The sequence below is a fragment of the Cervus canadensis genome, chromosome 1 (assembly GCF_019320065.1).
Source record: "Cervus canadensis isolate Bull #8, Minnesota chromosome 1, ASM1932006v1, whole genome shotgun sequence".
NCBI classification, from domain to species: Eukaryota; Metazoa; Chordata; class Mammalia; order Artiodactyla; family Cervidae; genus Cervus; species Cervus canadensis.
In genome coordinates this window covers 121,324,648-121,343,970 of record NC_057386.1, presented here as the reverse complement: position 1 = coordinate 121,343,970, position 19,323 = coordinate 121,324,648, and the positions used below count along the sequence as shown (strand labels likewise).

The window sequence follows — 19,323 nt, the reverse complement described above, 5'->3', positions numbered from 1 at the left end:
AACTAAGCTTCACAGTATTCCACGATCTTCTTTGAGTTGTGATTTTGTAAAAATTCATTTTTTAAATCTATTTGTAAATTCAAAACAACTTGTATTCAGACAATAAAACCAAAAGTATTGGTAGAGGTAACTCCTGTCTGTGACTTATGTATTATTTTCATTATCATTGACTAGTAGTATCGGTCACTGCACCAAAAGACAGTTGGTCCCAGAACCTATACTGTATCATGAGAATGGAAGACTTTCTGTGTTTACTGATGTGCCTTTATTTTCCTTTTGTCACTTTTTCTATACAGGCCATGGAAATGCAAATTAAAAAACAGTTTCAGGACACTTGCAAAGTACAGACCAAACAGTATAAAGCACTCAAGAATCACCAGTTGGAAGTTACTCCAAAGAATGAGCACAAAACAATCTTAAAGACACTGAAAGATGAGCAGACAAGAAAACTTGCCATTTTGGCAGAGCAGTATGAACAGAGTATAAATGAAATGATGGCCTCTCAAGCGGTAAGTGGTTTAGGTTCAGTGCCACGGCTTCAAGAGCTTTGGGAATCAAGAAAATTCAAGATCCAGCCTTTTGGTCCCAGGATGATTCTTGTGCACATTTAGGATATTGGTGTTTTTCCACCCAAAGAACTGAAGGAAATGACGACACTGAATAAAGCCAAGCCAGTGCGGATACTTGCTGGAGTGTGTTTTAAGAGATGGAATTCAAGGAATAATGCACTAAATGAGACCTGTGGCACATAGGTTCTTTGAGGGTACAGTGTGATAGATACCGCATGTAATATCATAATTTCATTTGCCAAAGATTTCACAGCTAATTTCAGGCACAAATGAATGAGACACACAGACACATTCATTTGGTAAAATCTTACTAAGCACCTATGCTCAGCACTCTGCTGGGCTCAGAGATAAGAGTGATGAACTAGAGAGATGACAGCGGTCCCTGTCCTCACACATTTATCAGTCAAGTAAGAAGGTCAGATAATTAAGCAATGAAAATAAAACATAAAAGTGCTTTGAACTGGGAGGTGCCAGGATCTATGGGAGGGTAAGTAGGAACAATGAATCTGGTCTAGGAAAAGCTTCTCAGCAGGAGCTAAGAAGCATGAAGGAATTTATTGATGCAAACAGGTTATGTGGAAAAGGGCCTACATAGACAGAGGCTCAAAGATAGAAAGTATGCATTTGGGGAGTGAAAGAACTATGGCATGAGCCCAAAAGTTCAAGGAGGAGGATTGTGGGAGCCCAAAATGGTGAAGTCATAACTTAGGTCTTGGTGAGCCAGGGATGGGAATTTGCCCAGTAATTCAATGAAGGTTTCACAAGCAGATGACTCTTAAAAGAGTAATAGTTGGTCAAAAGAGCAGAAATGGAAAAATTACTCCTGGCAGACAATACAGTATATGTAAAGATTCCAGGGCCTGAAAGAGGATGGTGCATTTGAGAAACTATGAGTAGTTGGTGGTAGGAGGATGACGGCCAGCTGGTGGATAATCAGGGGTCAGAGCCTCAAAAGCTGGGAATGTGGACGTTGTTCTATCAACAATGAAGAGCTGCTAAAAGGACTTGCACAGTGGTCCAGTGGTTAAGACTGCACTTCCACTGTAGGGGGCATGGTTAGGGGACCAAGATCCTACATGCGTGCGGTGTGGTCAAAAGAGAAAGAGAGAGAGAGCTGCTGAAACCTATCTAAAGAAGGAAAGTGACAGGATCCGATGTGGGCTGTAGAAAGATACTGGCCGTAAATGCGGCAAATGCAGGTAACGAGACCTATTAGAAAGCTATTGTAATAGTCCAGGGGGAAAAAATGAAGCCCTGAACTAAGAACATGGTAATGGAGGTAATGAGGAGGGAGAGGAGGATTTGAGGAATATTTAGGAGGTAGAATAGAGAGAACTTAGGGACCAATTTGAGAGGTAGGTTTGATAACAGTGGAACGGGTCATCATTTTACCAAGATAGAAAATCAGAAGGAGGAATGAGTTTGGGTGCCTTGAAGATACTTGGCCTGTTAACTGAGCTCTGTGGGTATCTAGGTGGAAAGGTACAGAGATGGTAATCTTCAGTTCAAAAGGGTGTCAGAATTAACATCAAAAAGTTAGTCATTGTTGACTTCCCCGGTGGTCCAGAGGTTAAGATTCTGCATTTCAAATGCAGGGGGCTCGGGTTTGATCCCTGGTATAGTTTGATCCCTAGGCGAGGAACTAAGATGCCACATGCCATGTAGCATGGCCAAAAATAATTCTTAATTTAAAAATTTTTAAATTTAAAAGACTTCCTTGGCCATCCAGTGGATTAGACTGTGCTTCTAATGCAGGGGGCACAGGTTCAGTTCCTGATTGGGGAACTAAGATCGCTGATGCCATGAGACACAGCTAAAAAAAGTTAGTCATTATTATATGGGGGCAGTTGTAGCTGTTGGGAATACCTGAGACCTCCATGGGATAGGAGATCGTGTTTAAAGAGGAAGAGGACTCAGAACAGAGTAGTGGGCACCAACATTTGAGGGCAAAGTAGAAGTTAGACCAAAGAAGATGAATAACCAGCATTGTGGAAGGGGAACCAAAAAGAGTGTCACAGAAGCCAGAGCAAAGGTTTCTAGTTGATGAATTCAGATGTTTCAGAGAGACCAGGTGGACCCAGCAGTGGCTTTGTCCATTGCTTGTCACAGACAGTGGAGTGCTGGAAATGGAAAAAAGGGATTATAGAATGAGATAAAAACTGTGAGACTGCTTTTCCCAGATTCTTGTCAGTGAAGGAAAGGCGAAATAGAGCTCTAGCTAAAGGAAGAAACAGTTAGAGGGGGACTTCTACTAATTGGAAAGGCTTAAACATGTTCTTAGTTGAGGATAGCTGCTGCTGCTGCTAAGTTGCTTCAGTCGTGTCCGACTCTGTGCGACCCCATAGACAGCAGCCCACCACGCTCCGCCGTCCCTGGGATTCTCCAGGCAAGAACACTGGAGTGGGTCGCCATTTCCTTCTCCAGTGCATGAAAGTGAAAAGTGAAAGTGAAGTCGCTCAGTTGTGTCCGACTCTTCGCAATCCCATGGACTGCAGCCTACCAAGCTCGTCTGTCCATGGGATTTTCCAGGCAAGAGTACTGGAGTGGGGTGCCTTTGCCTTCTCCAAGTTGAGAATAGAAACCAGTGTGATTCATTCATCCATCCATCTAATAAGTATTTATTGAATGCCTCTGCTGTGCCCCTGACATCCAGTAATAATGGGATGAAGAAAACAGAGGTTGATAATGTCCTCATGGAATTTATGAAAGAGTGAAGGAAACGGATGTTGGGAAAATCTACATGTAACAGCAGAACAAGTGCAGTGTGCCCACAGAGCGAAGCTAGTCTGGAGAGTCAGGAAAGGCCTCTCAGACAAAGTGATTATTTAAGCCAGCGGATAGAGAGCACATTCTAGGCAAAACTATTATACATTTGTAAAGATGGGAAAGACAGTATCACTTTTAAAAGACTCAAAGTCCATTGTATTTGGAATATGGAGAACTAGGAGGCAACTAACACGAGAATAAGACTAGATCATGTATAGGCTAGTAAGCTTTCTTAAGAATTTTGATCTTATCATAAAAGCATTGGGAAGCCACTAAAGAGCAATAAGGAGGAGACTGATGTCAGATTTAAATTTTTAAATGATAACTGGTGAAATGTGGAGAATGGCTTGGGAGATAGCAAGTGCAGGTATAAGGAAAGCGTGTATAAAGTTGCTGCCTTTAACTGGGTGTGAAGGAATGGTGGCCAGACTAGAGAGGAAACAGGATGAAGCAGAAAGTGACTCAGTTTGAGAGCTAGGCAGGAGGTGGAACTAGAAGCATTTAGTAACAGATTGAATGTGGAGAGTGAGATATTAAGAATGACACCCAGTCTCTGGTTTGCATAAAATGGTAGATGATGATACCATTTATCTATATCATCAAAAAAGGAATTGGAAATTGGGAAAGTGGGAAGGAAACAATGATTAGTTAGTAGTATTAGGTTGGTGCAAAAGTAATTACAATTTCAGACCCTAAATTTTAAATCATTATGACTAGGCTCAAACACATCTTTATTAATCAAAATAGGAACCATTATAATCAACACATTTTTACCAATAAGAAATAAGTTTGTTTATTCCTATAGCTTAAAATTCTGTGCTTCAGAATTCAACAAACTTTTGGAAAGCATTTTCTGGCTCCTGCTGGTTGTGGAAGCATTTTTCCTACAAAAAGTTGTCTAGATGCTTGAAGAAGTGGAAGTTGGCTGACGAGAGGTCAGGTGAATATGGCAGATGAAGCAAAACTTCATAGTCCAGTTCATTGAACTTCTGAAGCATTGGCTGTGTGACATGCACTTGAGCGTTGTTGTGGAGAAGAATTGGACCCTTTCTGTTGACCGATGCTGGCTGCAGGAGTTGCAGTTTTTGGTGCCTATCATCAATTTGCTGAGCATACTTTTCAGATGTAATGATTTCACCAAGATTCAGAAAGCTGTAGTGGATCAAGTGACAGCAGACCACCAAACACTGACTTTGACCTTTTTTGGTACAAGTTTGGCTTTGAGAGGTGCTTTGGCTTCTCAGTCCATCCACTGACCTGGTCATCACTGGTTGTCATATAAAATCCACTTTTCATTGCACATCTCAATTCAACCAAGAAATTGTCATCACTTGCACAGAATAAGAGAAGATGTCACTTCAAAACAATGATTTTTATTTTTGGTCAGCTCACGAGGCACTCACTTACCAAGTTTTTTCACCTTTCCAATTTGCTTTAAATGCTGAACGACCATAGAACAGTCAACATTGAGTTCTTGGGCAACTTCTCGTGTGGTTGTAAGATCAGCTTTGATGATCCTGTCAGTTGGTCATTGTCAACTTCTGATGGCTGGCCTCTGTGCTTCTCATCTTTAAGGCTCTTGTTTCCTTTGCAAAACTTGAGTGACCACTGCACTGTACGTTCATTAGCAATTCCTGGGCCAAATATGTTGTTGATGTTGTGAGTTGTCTCCACTGTTTTATGACCCATTTTACACTCAAATAAGAAAATCACTTGAATTTGCTTTTTGTCTAACATCATTTCCATATTCCAAAGTACATATAAAATAAATAGTAAGTAATAATTCACTAGCAAAAATCATAAATCAAGAAATGTGAATTAAAATGTATAACATAACCACATTTATTTAAGAACATATTTCAATATCAAATGCAATGCAAAACCACAGTTACTTTTGCACCAACGTAATAGTCGTGTTGAGGGACTTCCCTGGCAGTCCAGTGGTTAAGACTCTGCACTTCTACTGCAGAGGGCGAGGGTTCCATCCCTGGTCAGGGAACTAAGATCCTGCATGCTGCACAGTGCAACCAGAAAAATACACAAACACACATATATGTATGTATGTATGTAAGTATATATACATATATTAGTCATGTTGAGCTTGAAGGCCTGGGAACCATCCAGATGAAGATATCTCGTATAGAGTGGATAAGCTAGCCTGAATCTCAGAAACGAAGTCTGAAATAGAGGTGTGGTTGTGGGAATCATTTGCAGAAAGATGGTAATTGAAACCTTTGAAATAGATGAGACTCCTCAGGAAGGGAGGTTAGAGGAAGAAGACTGACAAACTCCTAAGGAGCACCCACATTTAATGACCCAGTGAGTTAGAGAATAACTGGAAAAGGAAAGGAAGGAAGGAAGAACCAAGAGGGTGTGGTGTCTCAGAAGCCAGGAGAGAGTCCAGGAAGGAAGGGGCAGCCCATAGTATCACATGTTCCTGGGAGGACAGGTAAGATAAGGGCCCCTTCAGGATGGTCAGAGATGAGATGTAAGATCAGGATGAGGAGTGCATACAGGAGTTAAAGGTAAGAAGGAGAGAATTAGCAGTTGGGACATAAAGATTGGTGGCATTCCAATAAAGATTGGGTTTGGTTCCTATTTGTAATTCTCAGCATCTGCTACAATGCCTAGCATCCAACAAGTGCTCAATGGATGTTTGTTACATAAGATGAGAGAGAACAGGGTCAGGAATATAGGTTCATGATTGCCCTTGAATAAAAGAAGAGAAATAACCCTTCCTTCTGTGGCAGGGAGGAGATAAAAGTACAGATGATAATTACAGCTTCCTTTACTACTCACTTACCATGTGCCAGGCACTGTTGTAAGTATTTTGTGTTATATCATTTTTGTGAATCCCCTCTAACCTTTGAAGTAGTTACTTTTTTTAAACCCTGATTTACTTGTGAGGAAACTGAGGTTTATTGAAGTTAAGTTACTTGCTTAGGGTAAGGATTAACAAACTTTTTCTGTAAAGGGGCAGATGGCAAATGTTTTAGGCTTTTGTGGACCACAGAGTCTGTGTCACAACTACTCAACTCTGCCATTGTCATACAAAAGCAGTCATAGATAGTCCATCCATGAATGAGTGTGTCTGTTCCAGGAAAACTTCATTTACAGAAATAGGCAGCAAGCCAAATTTGCCCTTTGGGCCATAGTGTACCCACTCTTGACTTAGTGGGTCATTTAATGGTAAGTAGCTAATTAGTGGTGGAACTGCATTTTGAACCCATTTTGGGGGACCCTGTAAGCCTGGCCACTACTGTATTATGCTGCTTCTATCACATCCCTTTCTTGAATTTAACCCAGTAGAGGGAACAGACCGGATATTTACCTAAACTTTTATAACACTTCCTAATGGATTTGGTATGTGCAACTTTGAGTTGATGAATATCAAATACTGTAATATCCTCTGCTTTCTAGACTGACAGTTTTTTAGAGTCAGAGCTGGTTAAGAGTAACATAGTTACTGACATTAATAATGGAATGCCAGAAATAAAAGAAGACAAAGGTAATTCAGTGGTCTGAATTGTCCAGAGAATGAGCCTCTGGCCAGTACTCATGACAATTAACCAAACCAGGTAGAAAATAATAGACTTCATTCCCTTTATTGGTAAGAAACCTCTCATATCAAGAGGGAATCAAGAACAACCTCACTGGAGCCAGTAAACCCTTTGGGCTTTACCTGAGCTGTTGCTGCTACAGAGTGACCATTCTTTGTGTCTAGTATCTCTTCTCCCTTCATTTGTCACTGGGAGAATGAGAAGAGTAGCATCCTCTCTAGTGGGTGGATTTGAGTGAAAACTGGTTAGGATTAATTATTAGAAAGTACTTTGGAAATATAACTCCATTATTTATTTTGTGTTCCTTTGATAGAGTACATTTCTTCAAAAGTACAAAAGAAGACACTATAAAAATAGCTTTATAAAACTATTCTAATAACATTTCAAAAAGCCATAACTCAGTCAAGAGATTAAGAAATGCTGTTACTTGTCATAAATTGTACAGAATAGGGAAAGCAGTTTAAGGTAGAAAGTAAATATCTTGGCAAAGCGGTCTGTATGGAAACATGCCAATATACTCAGGGTAGACAGAACTGTCTTAATTCAAGAGTTCTAATCTTATAGTTTGCAGCTGAACTGAGGGCCTGCTAAATCTAGACCAAACTAAACCTGGTGGGGCAGGAGGGCCATCATCCCTAAACACAGTCCTGCTAATGGCCCTAAATTTTCGACTGTACTTATTGAAAGGTTGGCGTTTCTGCTGGTTGCCTTGGCCCATTCCCCACACAGGATCAGTATCCTGGTGAATAAATAATACAAAGCACGGGTGCTGCAGGGAGCAAGGGAAATTTTATCTAGATTTCACTACTTCAAACTGGAATATGCCCCTTAAGATTATCCAGGCTACCTTCTATGGGAAAGAGATTTTGAACCACTTGAGTTTTCGATGGCTGGCCAGCAGGATAAAGTATAGCCAGCATTATAGGGACCAAATTTACTTGCTAGGAACATAATGGTACTGTGGTATATTCCTCAAATGTTATGGAGATTGGACTTTTTTTTTTTTCTTCTTCTTCTTAGAGCTAAGGATATCTAAATGTATGATGGTTTGGGGCTTAAAGATATCTAAATATGGAAATGGTCAGTCAAAATAATGATCACAGCTGCTGTTCACTGACCCTTTGGTAGACATCAAGAACTATGCCTAGAATTTTATATGAATTTTTTCATTTAATCTTCATACAAATCTTAGAAAGCAAGAACTATTACTGTTACTTGCTTGAGATGAAAAAAAGAGAGAGAGAGAGAGACTTGGAGAGGTTAAGTAACTGACTAAGGTGACACACCTCAGTGAATAATGAGGCTGGAATTCTAGCTCAGGAGTCTGCCTCTGAAAGCCCACAGGCTTAATCTCTGGAGTGCGGAGCTTTCCTGGCTCCTGCTAGTGTAGTTTTAAGAAAGCCAGATTTCCTTAAGAAAAGAGTGTTTTTGCTTCCTTAAGAATGTTTTTTTAAAAAGGGAAGTGTTTTTAGAGCTTGTAGCCCATCAGGCAGAATGTGCTATCTTTGATTTGTAACTCTGAATGTAGCCAGGGCATCTGATTTCCTGAGGGGCCCAATTCAGTCCAGACAAGGAAGCATCCTCCCGTAGTCACCATGCACTGTAAGCTAGGAGCCAATCACAGTATGTGTCTTCTGTGCCTGCAGTTACGGCTAGATGAGGCTCAAGAAGCAGAATGCCAGGCCTTGAGGCTACAGCTCCAGCAGGAAATGGAGCTGCTCAATGCCTACCAGAGCAAAATCAAGATGCAAACAGAGGCACAACATGAACGTGAGCTCCAGAAGCTAGAGCAGAGGGTGTCTCTGCGCAGAGCACATCTTGAACAGAAGGTATGAGCGTGTTGCCAAGGGGTCTTGTACCACTGGGTGGAGGTTGGGCGTGACCCTTGTTTGTGTAACCGGGGGTTAACGAGGTGCTGTTCCCTTCGCACCTGCGTTGACCCTCCTAGTGCCTGAGAGGTAGGCACAGTCCCCATTCCATATGCAGAATGCTGAGGCTCGAAAGGCTTAGGTTACTTGTGTAGATCTGATCCCACAGCCTGAGTTCTTTCTATTACTCTGCTCAGAAACCCTCCACCTTCATAGTCTGAGGGCTGACACAGGTAACTAGGTAGCTGATTTGACATATGAAAGGTACTATAAGTTGATAGCATGGCCGCTGAATGGCCTGAGGAAGCCAAATGCAGATCTGGTTTTTGTTCTCAGCTATTTCTAAACCAAAAGACATCACCAGCATTTTTTTGTTAAAAAAATCAAAATGAAGAGAGACTGATATTGCTATACTTAATGTTATCAGATTTTAAAATATTTATTGTTTTTAGATGTTACAAGGAATATGAAGTAGAAAAGATGCCATAAAGCATCTCAAAGCCATTAAGTGTGTATTTGCTTAACCAGTTATTTGGGCTTTCTTCTGGTAGTTCCCAGAGGTCAACGAGAAAGACTATTTTCCCAGTTCCTGATCTAGAACTAAATTGCTACTAACCCAGGGGGCTTTTGACTCTCTCTGGGAAAGCTACATAATCTAATTGTCTTTTAGCTTCTCCTGAACCATCTCCTGCTGAGACAGGACACTGACCTAGATCAGCCCAGCTGCTTGACTTGCTAGCAGGGCAGTGCCAGCCCCAGGTGGCCCCAAACATTTTTATTCTTGTGAGCAACTTTTAAATATGACGGATGAGACACACAGCATCTATCACAGGACCCTCCCAGCCTGCCCCAGACTAGTTTAACTCTTGGTTCCCATGTGTTTGTGTGTCATCTGTGTGCATCTGTGTGTAAATGTATGCCTATTGGGAGCTCCTTTCCATTAAGAACTGCTCATTGTGCTTATTTCAGATTGAAGAAGAGCTGGCTGCCCTTCAGAAGGAACGCAGCGAGAGAATAAAGTACCTATTGGAAAGGCAAGAGCGAGAGATTGAAACTTTTGACATGGAGAGCCTCAGAATGGGATTTGGGAATTTGGTTACATTAGATTTTCCTAAGGAGGACTATAGATGAGATTAAATTTTTTTGCCATTTACAAAAAAAAAGAAAACAGAAAAAAATTCAGACCCTACAAAACCACATTCCCCATTTTAACGGGCGTTGCTCTCACTCTCTCTCTCTCTCTTACTCTTACTGACATCGTGTCGGACTAGTGCCTGTTTATTCTTACTCCATCAGGGGCCCCCTTCCTCCCCCCGTGTCAACTTTCAGTGCTGGCCAGAACGTGGCCGTCTCTTCTATTCATAGTACACGTCACAGTATTGATGTGATTCAAAATGTTTCAGTGAAAACTTTGGAGACAGTTTTAACAAAACCAATACACCACCAACAACAAAAAAAGTGGATGTATATTGCTTTAAGCAATCACTCATTACCACCAATCTGTGAAAGTAAAGCAAAAAATAATAATAATAATAAATGCCAAGGGGGAGAGAGACACAATATCCGCAGCCTTACACCTTAACTAGCTGCTGCATTATTTTATTTTATTTTATTTTTTGGTATTTATTCATCAGGAATTAAAAAAAAAAAAACAAAGTTTTATTAAAGATTGAAAATTTGATACATTTTACAGAAACTAATTGTGATGTACATATCAGTGGTGACATATTATTACTTTTTTGGGGAATGGGGTGGGTGGGTGGGGTGAAGAGATCTTGTGATTTTTAAGAACCTGCTGGCAAGAGTTTAACTTGTCTTCAGCATATTCTGATTGTATCATAATCATTTTCTGCTGTTGCAGAGGATGTGAATACACTTAAGGAGCTCACAGAATCCCAGTAGCACAAATTGGGCTTTGGCAAATCGTGTATTTTGTGTATAGAAGGAATTTAAGGAGAGGTATTACTTATTTTCATATTGTATTTTAACTGTTTCTCTGATCAAATTTTTTTACTTCCTCCTCCTAGTCCTCCCCACCTCCCTCCTTTTCCAATTCAGTATTTGGAGTTCAGCACTGTCTCTCAATCAGATCATCTTGATCTTTTTTCTTTATTTCCCTGCCCCTCCCTAAATCCCATATCTTGGTCATAAATATTGCATTATTCACACTTTCAAACTGTGTATTTTCTTACAATAAAAAATGATGGAAAAAAAAAAGGCTTTACTTCTTTTGCATGCACTTTAAAAAAAAAAACAAACATTTTTCAGGTTCCAAGGAAGAGCATGATACTGTCAGAGCTTTTAATTATATTTGTAAATAAAAGTGTTCATCACATTGCCTTGCTGTGTTCTTGTAGCAGGAAGTTTCCTTTCTAGGTTCGTCAGTTCCTAACGCAGGAGAGCTGCCCTCCAGAAACTGTTCTCCATGTCCCCTCAGGAAGAGCCATTCAAGATTTTCAGGTAAAGCTGTGTCTTCAAGTTCCTCTACAGAGCTGAAGATGGTGTCGCACTGTCTGCACACTTGCGCGCGCGCGCGTGCACACACACACACACACACACACTGTGCCAATCGTAGGAGCATGTATTGCTGAGAAAATTTCAGTTCAGTTCAGTCGCTCAGTCATGTGACCCCATGGACTGCAGCACACCAGGCTTCCCTGTCCATCACCAACTCCTGGAGCTTGTTCAAACTCATATCCATTGAGTCAGTGATGCCCTCCAAGCATCTCATTCTCTTGTCATCCCCTTCTCCTCTCACCTTCAGTCTTTCCCAGCATCAGGGTCTTTTCAAATGAGTCAGTTCTTCACATCAGGTGGCCAAAGTATTGGAGTTTCAGCTTCAGCATCAGTCCTTCCAGTGAATATTCAGGACTCATTTCTTTAGGATGGACTGGTTGGATCTCCTTGCAGTCCAAGGGACTCTCAAGAGTATTCTCCAACACCACAGTTCAAAAGCATCAATTCTTCGGCGCTCAGCTTTCTTCACAGTCCAACTCACATCCATACATGACCACTGAAAAAACCATTGCCTTGACTAGACAGACCTTTGTTGACAAAGTAATGTCTCTGCTTTTTAATACGCTGTCTAGGTCATAGCTTTTCTTCCAAGGAGTGTCTTAATTTCACAGATGCAATTACCATCTGCAGTGATTTTGGAGTCCAAAAAAATAAAGTCTGCCACTGTTTCTACTGTTTCCCCATCTATTTGTTATGAAGTGATGGGACCAGATGCCATGATCTTAGATTTCTGAATGTTGAGCTTTAGGCCAACTTTTTCACTCTCCTCTTTCACTTTCATCAAGAGGCTCTTTAGTTCTTCTTCGCTTTCTGCCATAAGGGTGGTGTCATCTGCATATCTGAGGTTATTGACATTTCTACCGGCAATCTTGATTCCAGCTTGTGCTTCTTCCAGCCCAGCATTTCTCATGATGTACTCTGCATATAAGTTAAATAAGCAGGGTGACAATAGACAGCCTTGACGTACTCCTTTCCATATTTGGAACCAGTCTGTTCCATGTCCAGTTGTAACTGTTGCTTCCTGACCTGCATATAGATTTCTCAAGAGGCAGGTCAGGTGGTCTGGTATTCCCATCTCTTGAAGAATTTTCCACAGTTTGTTGTGATCCACACAGTCAAAGGCTTTGGCATAGTCAATAAAGCAGAAATAGATGTTTTTCTGGAACTCTCTTGCTTTTTCAATGATCCAGCAGATTTTTGATTGCTTTTTTGATGATCCAACAGATGTTGGCAATTTGATCTCTGGTTCCTCTGCCTTTTCAAAAACCAGCTTGAACATCTGGAAGTTCACAGTTCACATATTATTGAAGCCTGGCTTGTAGAATTTTGAGCATTACTTTATTAGCGTGTGAGATGAGTGCAATTGTGCGGGAGTTTGAGCAATCTTTGGCATTGCCTTTCTTTGGTATTAGAATGAAAACACCTTTTCCAGTCCTGTGGCCACTATTGAGTTTTCCAAATTTGCTGCCACATTGAGTGCAGCACTTTCACAGCATCATCTTTTAGGATTTAAAATAGCTCAACTGGAATTCCATCACCTCTACTAGCTTTGTAGTGATGCTTCCTAAGGCACACTTGACTTCACATTCCAGGATGTCTGGCTCTAGGTGAGTGATCACACCATCGTGATTATCTGGGTCATGAAGATCTTTTTTGTACAGTTCTTCTGTGTATTCTTGCCACCTCTTCTTAACATCTTCTGCTTCTGTTAAGTACATACCATTTTGTCCTTTATTGTGCCCATCTTTGCAAGAAATGTCCCCTTGGTATCTCTGATTTTGTTGAAGAGATCTCTAGTCTTTCCCATTCTATCGTTTTTCTCTATTTCTTTGCACGGATCACTGAGGAAGGTTTTCTTATCTCTCCTTGGTATTCTTTGGAACTCTACACTCAAATGGATATATCTTTCCTTTTCTCCTTTGCTTTTCACTTCTCTTCTTTCTACAGATGTTTGTAAGGCCTCCTCAGACAGCCATTTTTCTTTTTTGCATTTCTTTTTCTTGGGGTTGGTCTTGATCCCTGTCTCTGAGAGAAGTGAGGCACCTTAGAAGCAGGCTATGAAGAAGACTTTATAACCAAATATTTGAAATGATCCCACTGTAATAGTAGATACCTCCTCCCCTCATAGCTTTTATTAGAATAATTTTATGCACGTGACAATGAAGGAGTAAAATATTAATATATAACTTCTAGGGTATGGTTTTTTGGGGTCAAGACAGTCTCAGTAAGATTTCATATTCTTAGGGTTCTGAGTCCTGGTCATTGAGAACTGATCTCTAGCGTGAAGACTTTTTTTTTTTTTTTTTTTAATTTTTTTATTAGTTGGAGGCTAATTACTTCACAACATTTCAGTGGGGTTTTGTCATACATTGATATGAATCAGCCATAGATTTACACTTATTCCCCATCCCGATCCCCCCTCCCACCTCCCTCTCCACTCGATTCCTCTGGGTCTTCCTAGTGCACCAGGCCCGAGCACTTGTCTCATGCATCCCACCTGGGCTGGTGATCTGTTTCACCATAGATAGTATACATGCTGTTCTTTTGAAACATCCCACCCTCACCTTCTCCCACAGAGTTCAAAAGTCTGTTCTGTATTTCTGTGTCTCTTTTTCTGTTTTGCATATAGGGTTATCGTTACCATCTTTCTAAATTCCATATATATGTGTTAGTATGCTGTAATGTTCTTTATCTTTCTGGCTTACTTCACTCTGTATAAGGGGCTCCAGTTTCATCCATCTCATTAGGACTGGTTCAAATGAATTCTTTTTGACGGCTGAGTAATATTCCATGGTGTATATGTACCACAGCTTCCTTATCCATTCGTCTGCTGATGGGCATCTAGGTTGCTTCCATGTCCTGGCTATTATAAACAGTGCTGCGATGAACATTGGGGTGCACGTGTCTCTTTCAGATCTGGTTTCCTCAGTGTGTATGCCCAGAAGTGGGATTGCTGGGTCATATGGCAGTTCTATTTCCAGTTTTTTAAGGAATCTCCACATTGTTTTCCATAGTGGCTGTACTAGTTTGCATTCCCACCAACAGTGTAAGAGGGTTCCCTTTTCTCCACACCCTCTCCAGCATTTATTGCTTGTAGACTTTTGGATAGCAGCCATCCTGACTGGTGTGTAATGGTACCTCATTGTGGTTTTGATTTGCATTTCTCTAATAATGAGTGATGTTGAGCATATTTTCATGTGTTTGAAAAATATGGAACGCTTCACGAATTTGCGTGTCATCCTTGCGCAGGGGCCATGCTAATCTTCTCTGTATCGTTCCAATTTTAGTATATGTGCTGCCGAAGCGAGCACTAGCATGAAGACTTAATCAATTTATTTTTGGCTGTGCTGGGTCTTTGTTGCCGCACGTGGGCTTTCTCTAGTTTCAGCAAGCAAGGGCTACTCTTGATTTCGGTACACGGGCTTCTTGCTGGGGTGGCTTTTCTTATTGTGGAGCATGGGCTCTAAGGTGTGCTGGCTCAGTAGTTGTGACTCAGGGGCTTAGTTGCTCACCAGGGATCAAACCCTTATCCGTTGCATTGTCAGGCAGATTCTTAACCAATGGGCCACCAGGGAAGTCCATCCTTTAATAATTAACATCTAGTTTCCTAAGCAGCTTAGGTCTTTAAAATTCCCATATTAAGCACATCAGAAAGTAATACTGGAAAAGGCTGTACTGCATTATGCTTACCATGTGATAGAACTCTATAAACATTTTGTAGATGAGAAAGTAAGCTCAGACCAGGGCAAATGGAGGCAATAGAGTCTGAATTGAGACCTGACTGATTTCTGAACCCACACTCCTGAGTATAGTCACACTGCCATGCAAAAGGACCTTAAACTTCCTGTAGTTTATTTCATCCATTTCTGTCTGTAGTGAAAACCAGCTAGCTAGCTTATGTAAAGGCCTTGTCTGTGAGATTATAGGTGTTGAGCTTTTATAAAAATTCCCTCTCCACATTATCAATGATATGCCCCAAGGTGGAGTTATCAGAAGGAATGTGGGCTTATGATCCTAACACCTGGTACAGACTGTCTTCCAACTCCTTCTAGCACCTTAGGCAGTAAGAATAGACAGGGACCAGACTAGTAGTTAGAAGAGGTATAAAAGTACTGGGGATGGGAGCAGAGAGCCAGTGTCTGGTATTATTCCAGCATATACTAAACTCCCCTGAGTTAATTATTATAGGTTTGTCATAAATATTATAAGAGCTGCTTCCCTTTGGTTTGCAACTACTCATTGAATATTTACTGAGTACCTTGTATGTCAGGTGCAATGCCAGATGCTTAAGCTCTGTCAGTGTATCTTAACCTTAAAGATCCTCACCCACATGAGGCTTACATTAGAGGTAGGAGGAAAATGATGACACATAAGAATTACAATTTTAAATGATCTTAAATAGAAATAAGTGCTATAGATAAAGGAAAGCGTAAGGGGGGTCAGAAGTGCCAGGATCAGCATACATTCAGCTCATTCATTCGAGAAATATTTATTGAGCATCTACTGTGTGCCTGGGGATGTGGCAATAAGTATGATGGATGGGGTCTGCTCATGGTTTAAATCTCCACTGAAAAGTAAATAAGCATGGAGTAATTTAAATCAATAGTGGACAAGGACAGGTGCAACCAGGAGTTTAAAGGAAAAATTACAGTCATAGGGAATATCAGAGAATACTTACCACTGATGTCTAATTAACTGAGTAAAAATTTATTTATTGAACTTACCACCAACTGTAATTAGTTGATTAAATATCTACTAAAAAAAGTATTCCTGGGTAGCTGAAAACATGCACATGTAAGAATTACATATACCTCTGGTTTTAATTTAGTAATATATTTGCCATAGAAATGATGAAACATAAAACATTTTTCTGTCGTTCTAGTTTGGCATAGTTGTGTGCTTTTCCTACAGCTAAAAAACAGAAGTGCAAAAACAACTATCTGAGGATACTGAGAAATAAAGGCAGGCAGATTGTGGAGAAGCAACCTAGACAGAGGAATGAAGGCAAACTAAAACCAATACCAGACTCAGTCTACAATAAACACTAAAGGAAGCTCCTCATACTGAAGGGAAATGATAACATGAAGGAGAACTGGATCTCTAGGAAGAAAAGAAGAGCAAGAAATGGTAAATATCTAGATAAATATAGAAAAGGTTTTTCCCTGTAAGTCTTTAAAACATATATATATATATACATATATATATATATTTATAAACAATAAATATAACATTGCCTGGGGAGGGTTTCACTGTATATAAATGCAATCCATATGAGAACCGTAAATTAGGTTGGGGGTTATTGGACCCATATGGTTGCCATGCTTCTAGATTTTACATGAAGTGGTACAATTCTTATTTTAAGCAGACTATGAAAAATTAGTTATGTGTAAGACTTCCCTGGCAGTCCAATGAATGGTTAAGACTCTGAGCTTCCACTGCAGGGAACATGGGTTTGATCCCTGGTTGGGGAACTAAGATCCCACATCCTGAATGGCACGACCAAAAAGTTAAAAAAAAAAAAAAAGTTATGTATATTTTAACTCCTAGAGTAACTTAACCAAAAACAAAATCCCAAAAAAGTATAAAAATCCAAGGGATGAATTAAGATATTCAACTAATATTAAAAATTTAAAAATTCAAATAATCCAAAAGAAGGCAGTAAGGGGAGAACAGAGATATAAAGAAAAAGAAGGACAAACAGAAAACATAAAATGATAGACTTAAATCCCACCATATCAATAATTGTTGTTGTTCAGTCTCTAATTCATGTCTGACTCTGTAATCCCCTGGACTGCAGCATGCCAGGCTTCCCTATCCTTCACAATCTCCCAGAGTTTGCTCAAACTCAAGCGCATTGAGTCAGTGATGCTATCCAACCATCTCATCCTCTGCACGTGGGTAGGAAGACTCAATAGTATTAAGATATATATTCTCCCTAAATCCATCTGTAGTTTCAATGCAATCCCAATAAAAATTCCAGCAAAGTTTTTTATAGGGACTGACAAACAGATCCTAAAATGTATGTGTTAATACAAACAACAGAATAATCACAGCAAATTTTTAAAAGATGAAAATTGGATGACTTACTCTATTGGTATCAAGAATTGCTATAAAGCTAAAGTAATCAAGACACTTTAATATGGGCAAAAAGATAGACACAGAACAATGGGACCATGCAGACAATTCAGAATAGATTAATACATATGGTCAATTTATATATATTTTTATAAAGGTACAACTTAATAAGAGGAAAATCTTTTCAGCAGTATTGGATCAACTGGACATCCACATGGGAAACATTGAACACCAATCCTTATTTCACTATCCACAAAAATTAATTCAAAATGGATGATAGATTCAAGTAAAGAATCAAACTATAAAATTTCTAGAAGAAAACAAAATTTTTGTGAGCTTGGACTAGATATGGTCTTAGAGTCAGTAATTGCCATGTTTTCTATAATTAAGTCAGCATGATGAGCAGCTCCCAAGGGTTCAGACTTATTAGAAATACTGGGCTCTGCAGGGCTGCTAAAGCTGCACCATGTTACAGAACAGACTCCTGTGTCTCTCTGTTCTAAAACCTATAGACACACTTTTGTGTAGCCTTTAGGAGAGGGAGCCATTTGTGGACATGATCCCTGTATGTCAGTCAGGTCAAGTTTATTAATCTGTATTAATCCATTTAATCTCAACAGAAGATCATTTTTTGGTTCTCCAAAACCCTTTGAGGTAAATAAGGCAGATTAATGATTGCCTCCCACCCATTTTTTCACATGAGGATGCTAAACCTCAAAAGGAATTTGTGTGCAAGTGGGTGAAGTGGTGATAAGCTGGTTCTGAGGCCAGAGCTGTATTCAGAACCAGAATCCCCCACTTCCTAGCTGGGTGCCTGAGGGCAAATTCACTTCTTCCAATTCAATAGGTGAAATAGGGTATCCCCTTGCTTCTAAGGTTATTAATACATGCTTTCATGTGTTTTCTTTTTTATGTGAACTTCTTTTGCATAATTATAATAACTTCATAATTTTGGTTGGGCTGCTTACCTTTTTCTGAATCACTTATGAGTCTGTACCTGTTTTAACAAGGAAACAGATTACTATAATTCCTCATTACTCTTTTTTTTTTCCTCATTACTCTTTAGATTCTGTATCTAGAATCAAAAGAGTACTGTGGGTTAGCAGATTTAAAAAAACTCTCAAAACAGGAGTTTAGAGAAAAAGAATAAATGATTTTAAATATACATAAATATCAAACTGTTCAAACAGGTAAAGTTTGAGAAAACTGGTAAGCAGATGGAAAAACAGGTGCTTTCATATACCACTGACATGAATATAATCAGAGTGATCTTTTTGGAGTGTGGTTTATCAGTATCAGAACTGAAAATGCTAAGGATTTACCCCACTAAATTACTCACAAAAGCATTTTATACATATAGAAAAGTTTGCTGAAGCACTCTTTAAAAACAGCAAATAACCAGAAATAATCTAACCTCAGAAGGCACTAGACTGGTTAATTATGGAACATCTATAAAGTAGATAATTTGTTCAAAATAATGATATGAATTGTGGTGACCTCTTACCTTAAGACATATGACATGAAGGTACATTAGCTAGGGGGAACAGTACAGAACAATGTATACCAGTGTATAGAAGACTCATTTTTAAATGATATATATGCGGATATATGCTGATATGAATATTTACATTTGCTTCTGAAAGAAAACAAGTAACTGCTACCTGCCATGGAGGAGGCTAGGCATTTTCTTTACCATTTGCCATGTCTTACCAAGTGCATGTCTTACTTCTCACATCTAAGAAAAAATATGTATGTATGTATTTGGTCGGGTCTTAGTTGTAGCATGTGGGATCTTTCAATTGTGGCGTGAGGGACCTAGTTTCTCCGCCATGGATTGAACCCAGGCCCCCTGCACTGGAAGCCCAGTCTCGGGCACTGGACAACCAGGGAAGTCCCTTACATTTATTTTTAAGGGCAATGGGGTAGTCATTCCCTTTATAGCTTTTTACAAAATATTGTTTAAAAATT

The 19,323-nt window shown here is 39.8% G+C and overlaps 1 protein-coding gene and 1 non-coding gene across 7 annotated transcripts in view; one reads left to right on the top strand and one right to left on the bottom strand.

Moving 5' to 3' along the window:
* Positions 1 to 11,098, top strand: part of TAOK3 (TAO kinase 3) — a 188,589-nt gene extending 177,491 nt beyond the window's left edge. For all 6 annotated transcript variants that reach the window (XM_043440185.1, XM_043440195.1, XM_043440204.1 and 3 more), the window contains 3 exons: positions 297 to 509; positions 8,542 to 8,724; positions 9,733 to 11,098. In XM_043440185.1, the coding sequence (XP_043296120.1) occupies positions 297 to 509; positions 8,542 to 8,724; positions 9,733 to 9,894 (558 nt within the window). In that variant the 3' untranslated portion in view covers positions 9,895 to 11,098. The remainder of the gene's footprint in view (positions 1 to 296; positions 510 to 8,541; positions 8,725 to 9,732) is intronic.
* Positions 11,099 to 14,484: 3,386 nt separating this feature from the next.
* On the bottom strand, positions 14,485 to 14,591 carry LOC122424821. The gene has a single exon (XR_006264565.1). It is a non-coding gene; the product is annotated as a U6 spliceosomal RNA (small nuclear RNA).
* Between the last annotated feature and the right edge of the window lie 4,732 nt (positions 14,592 to 19,323).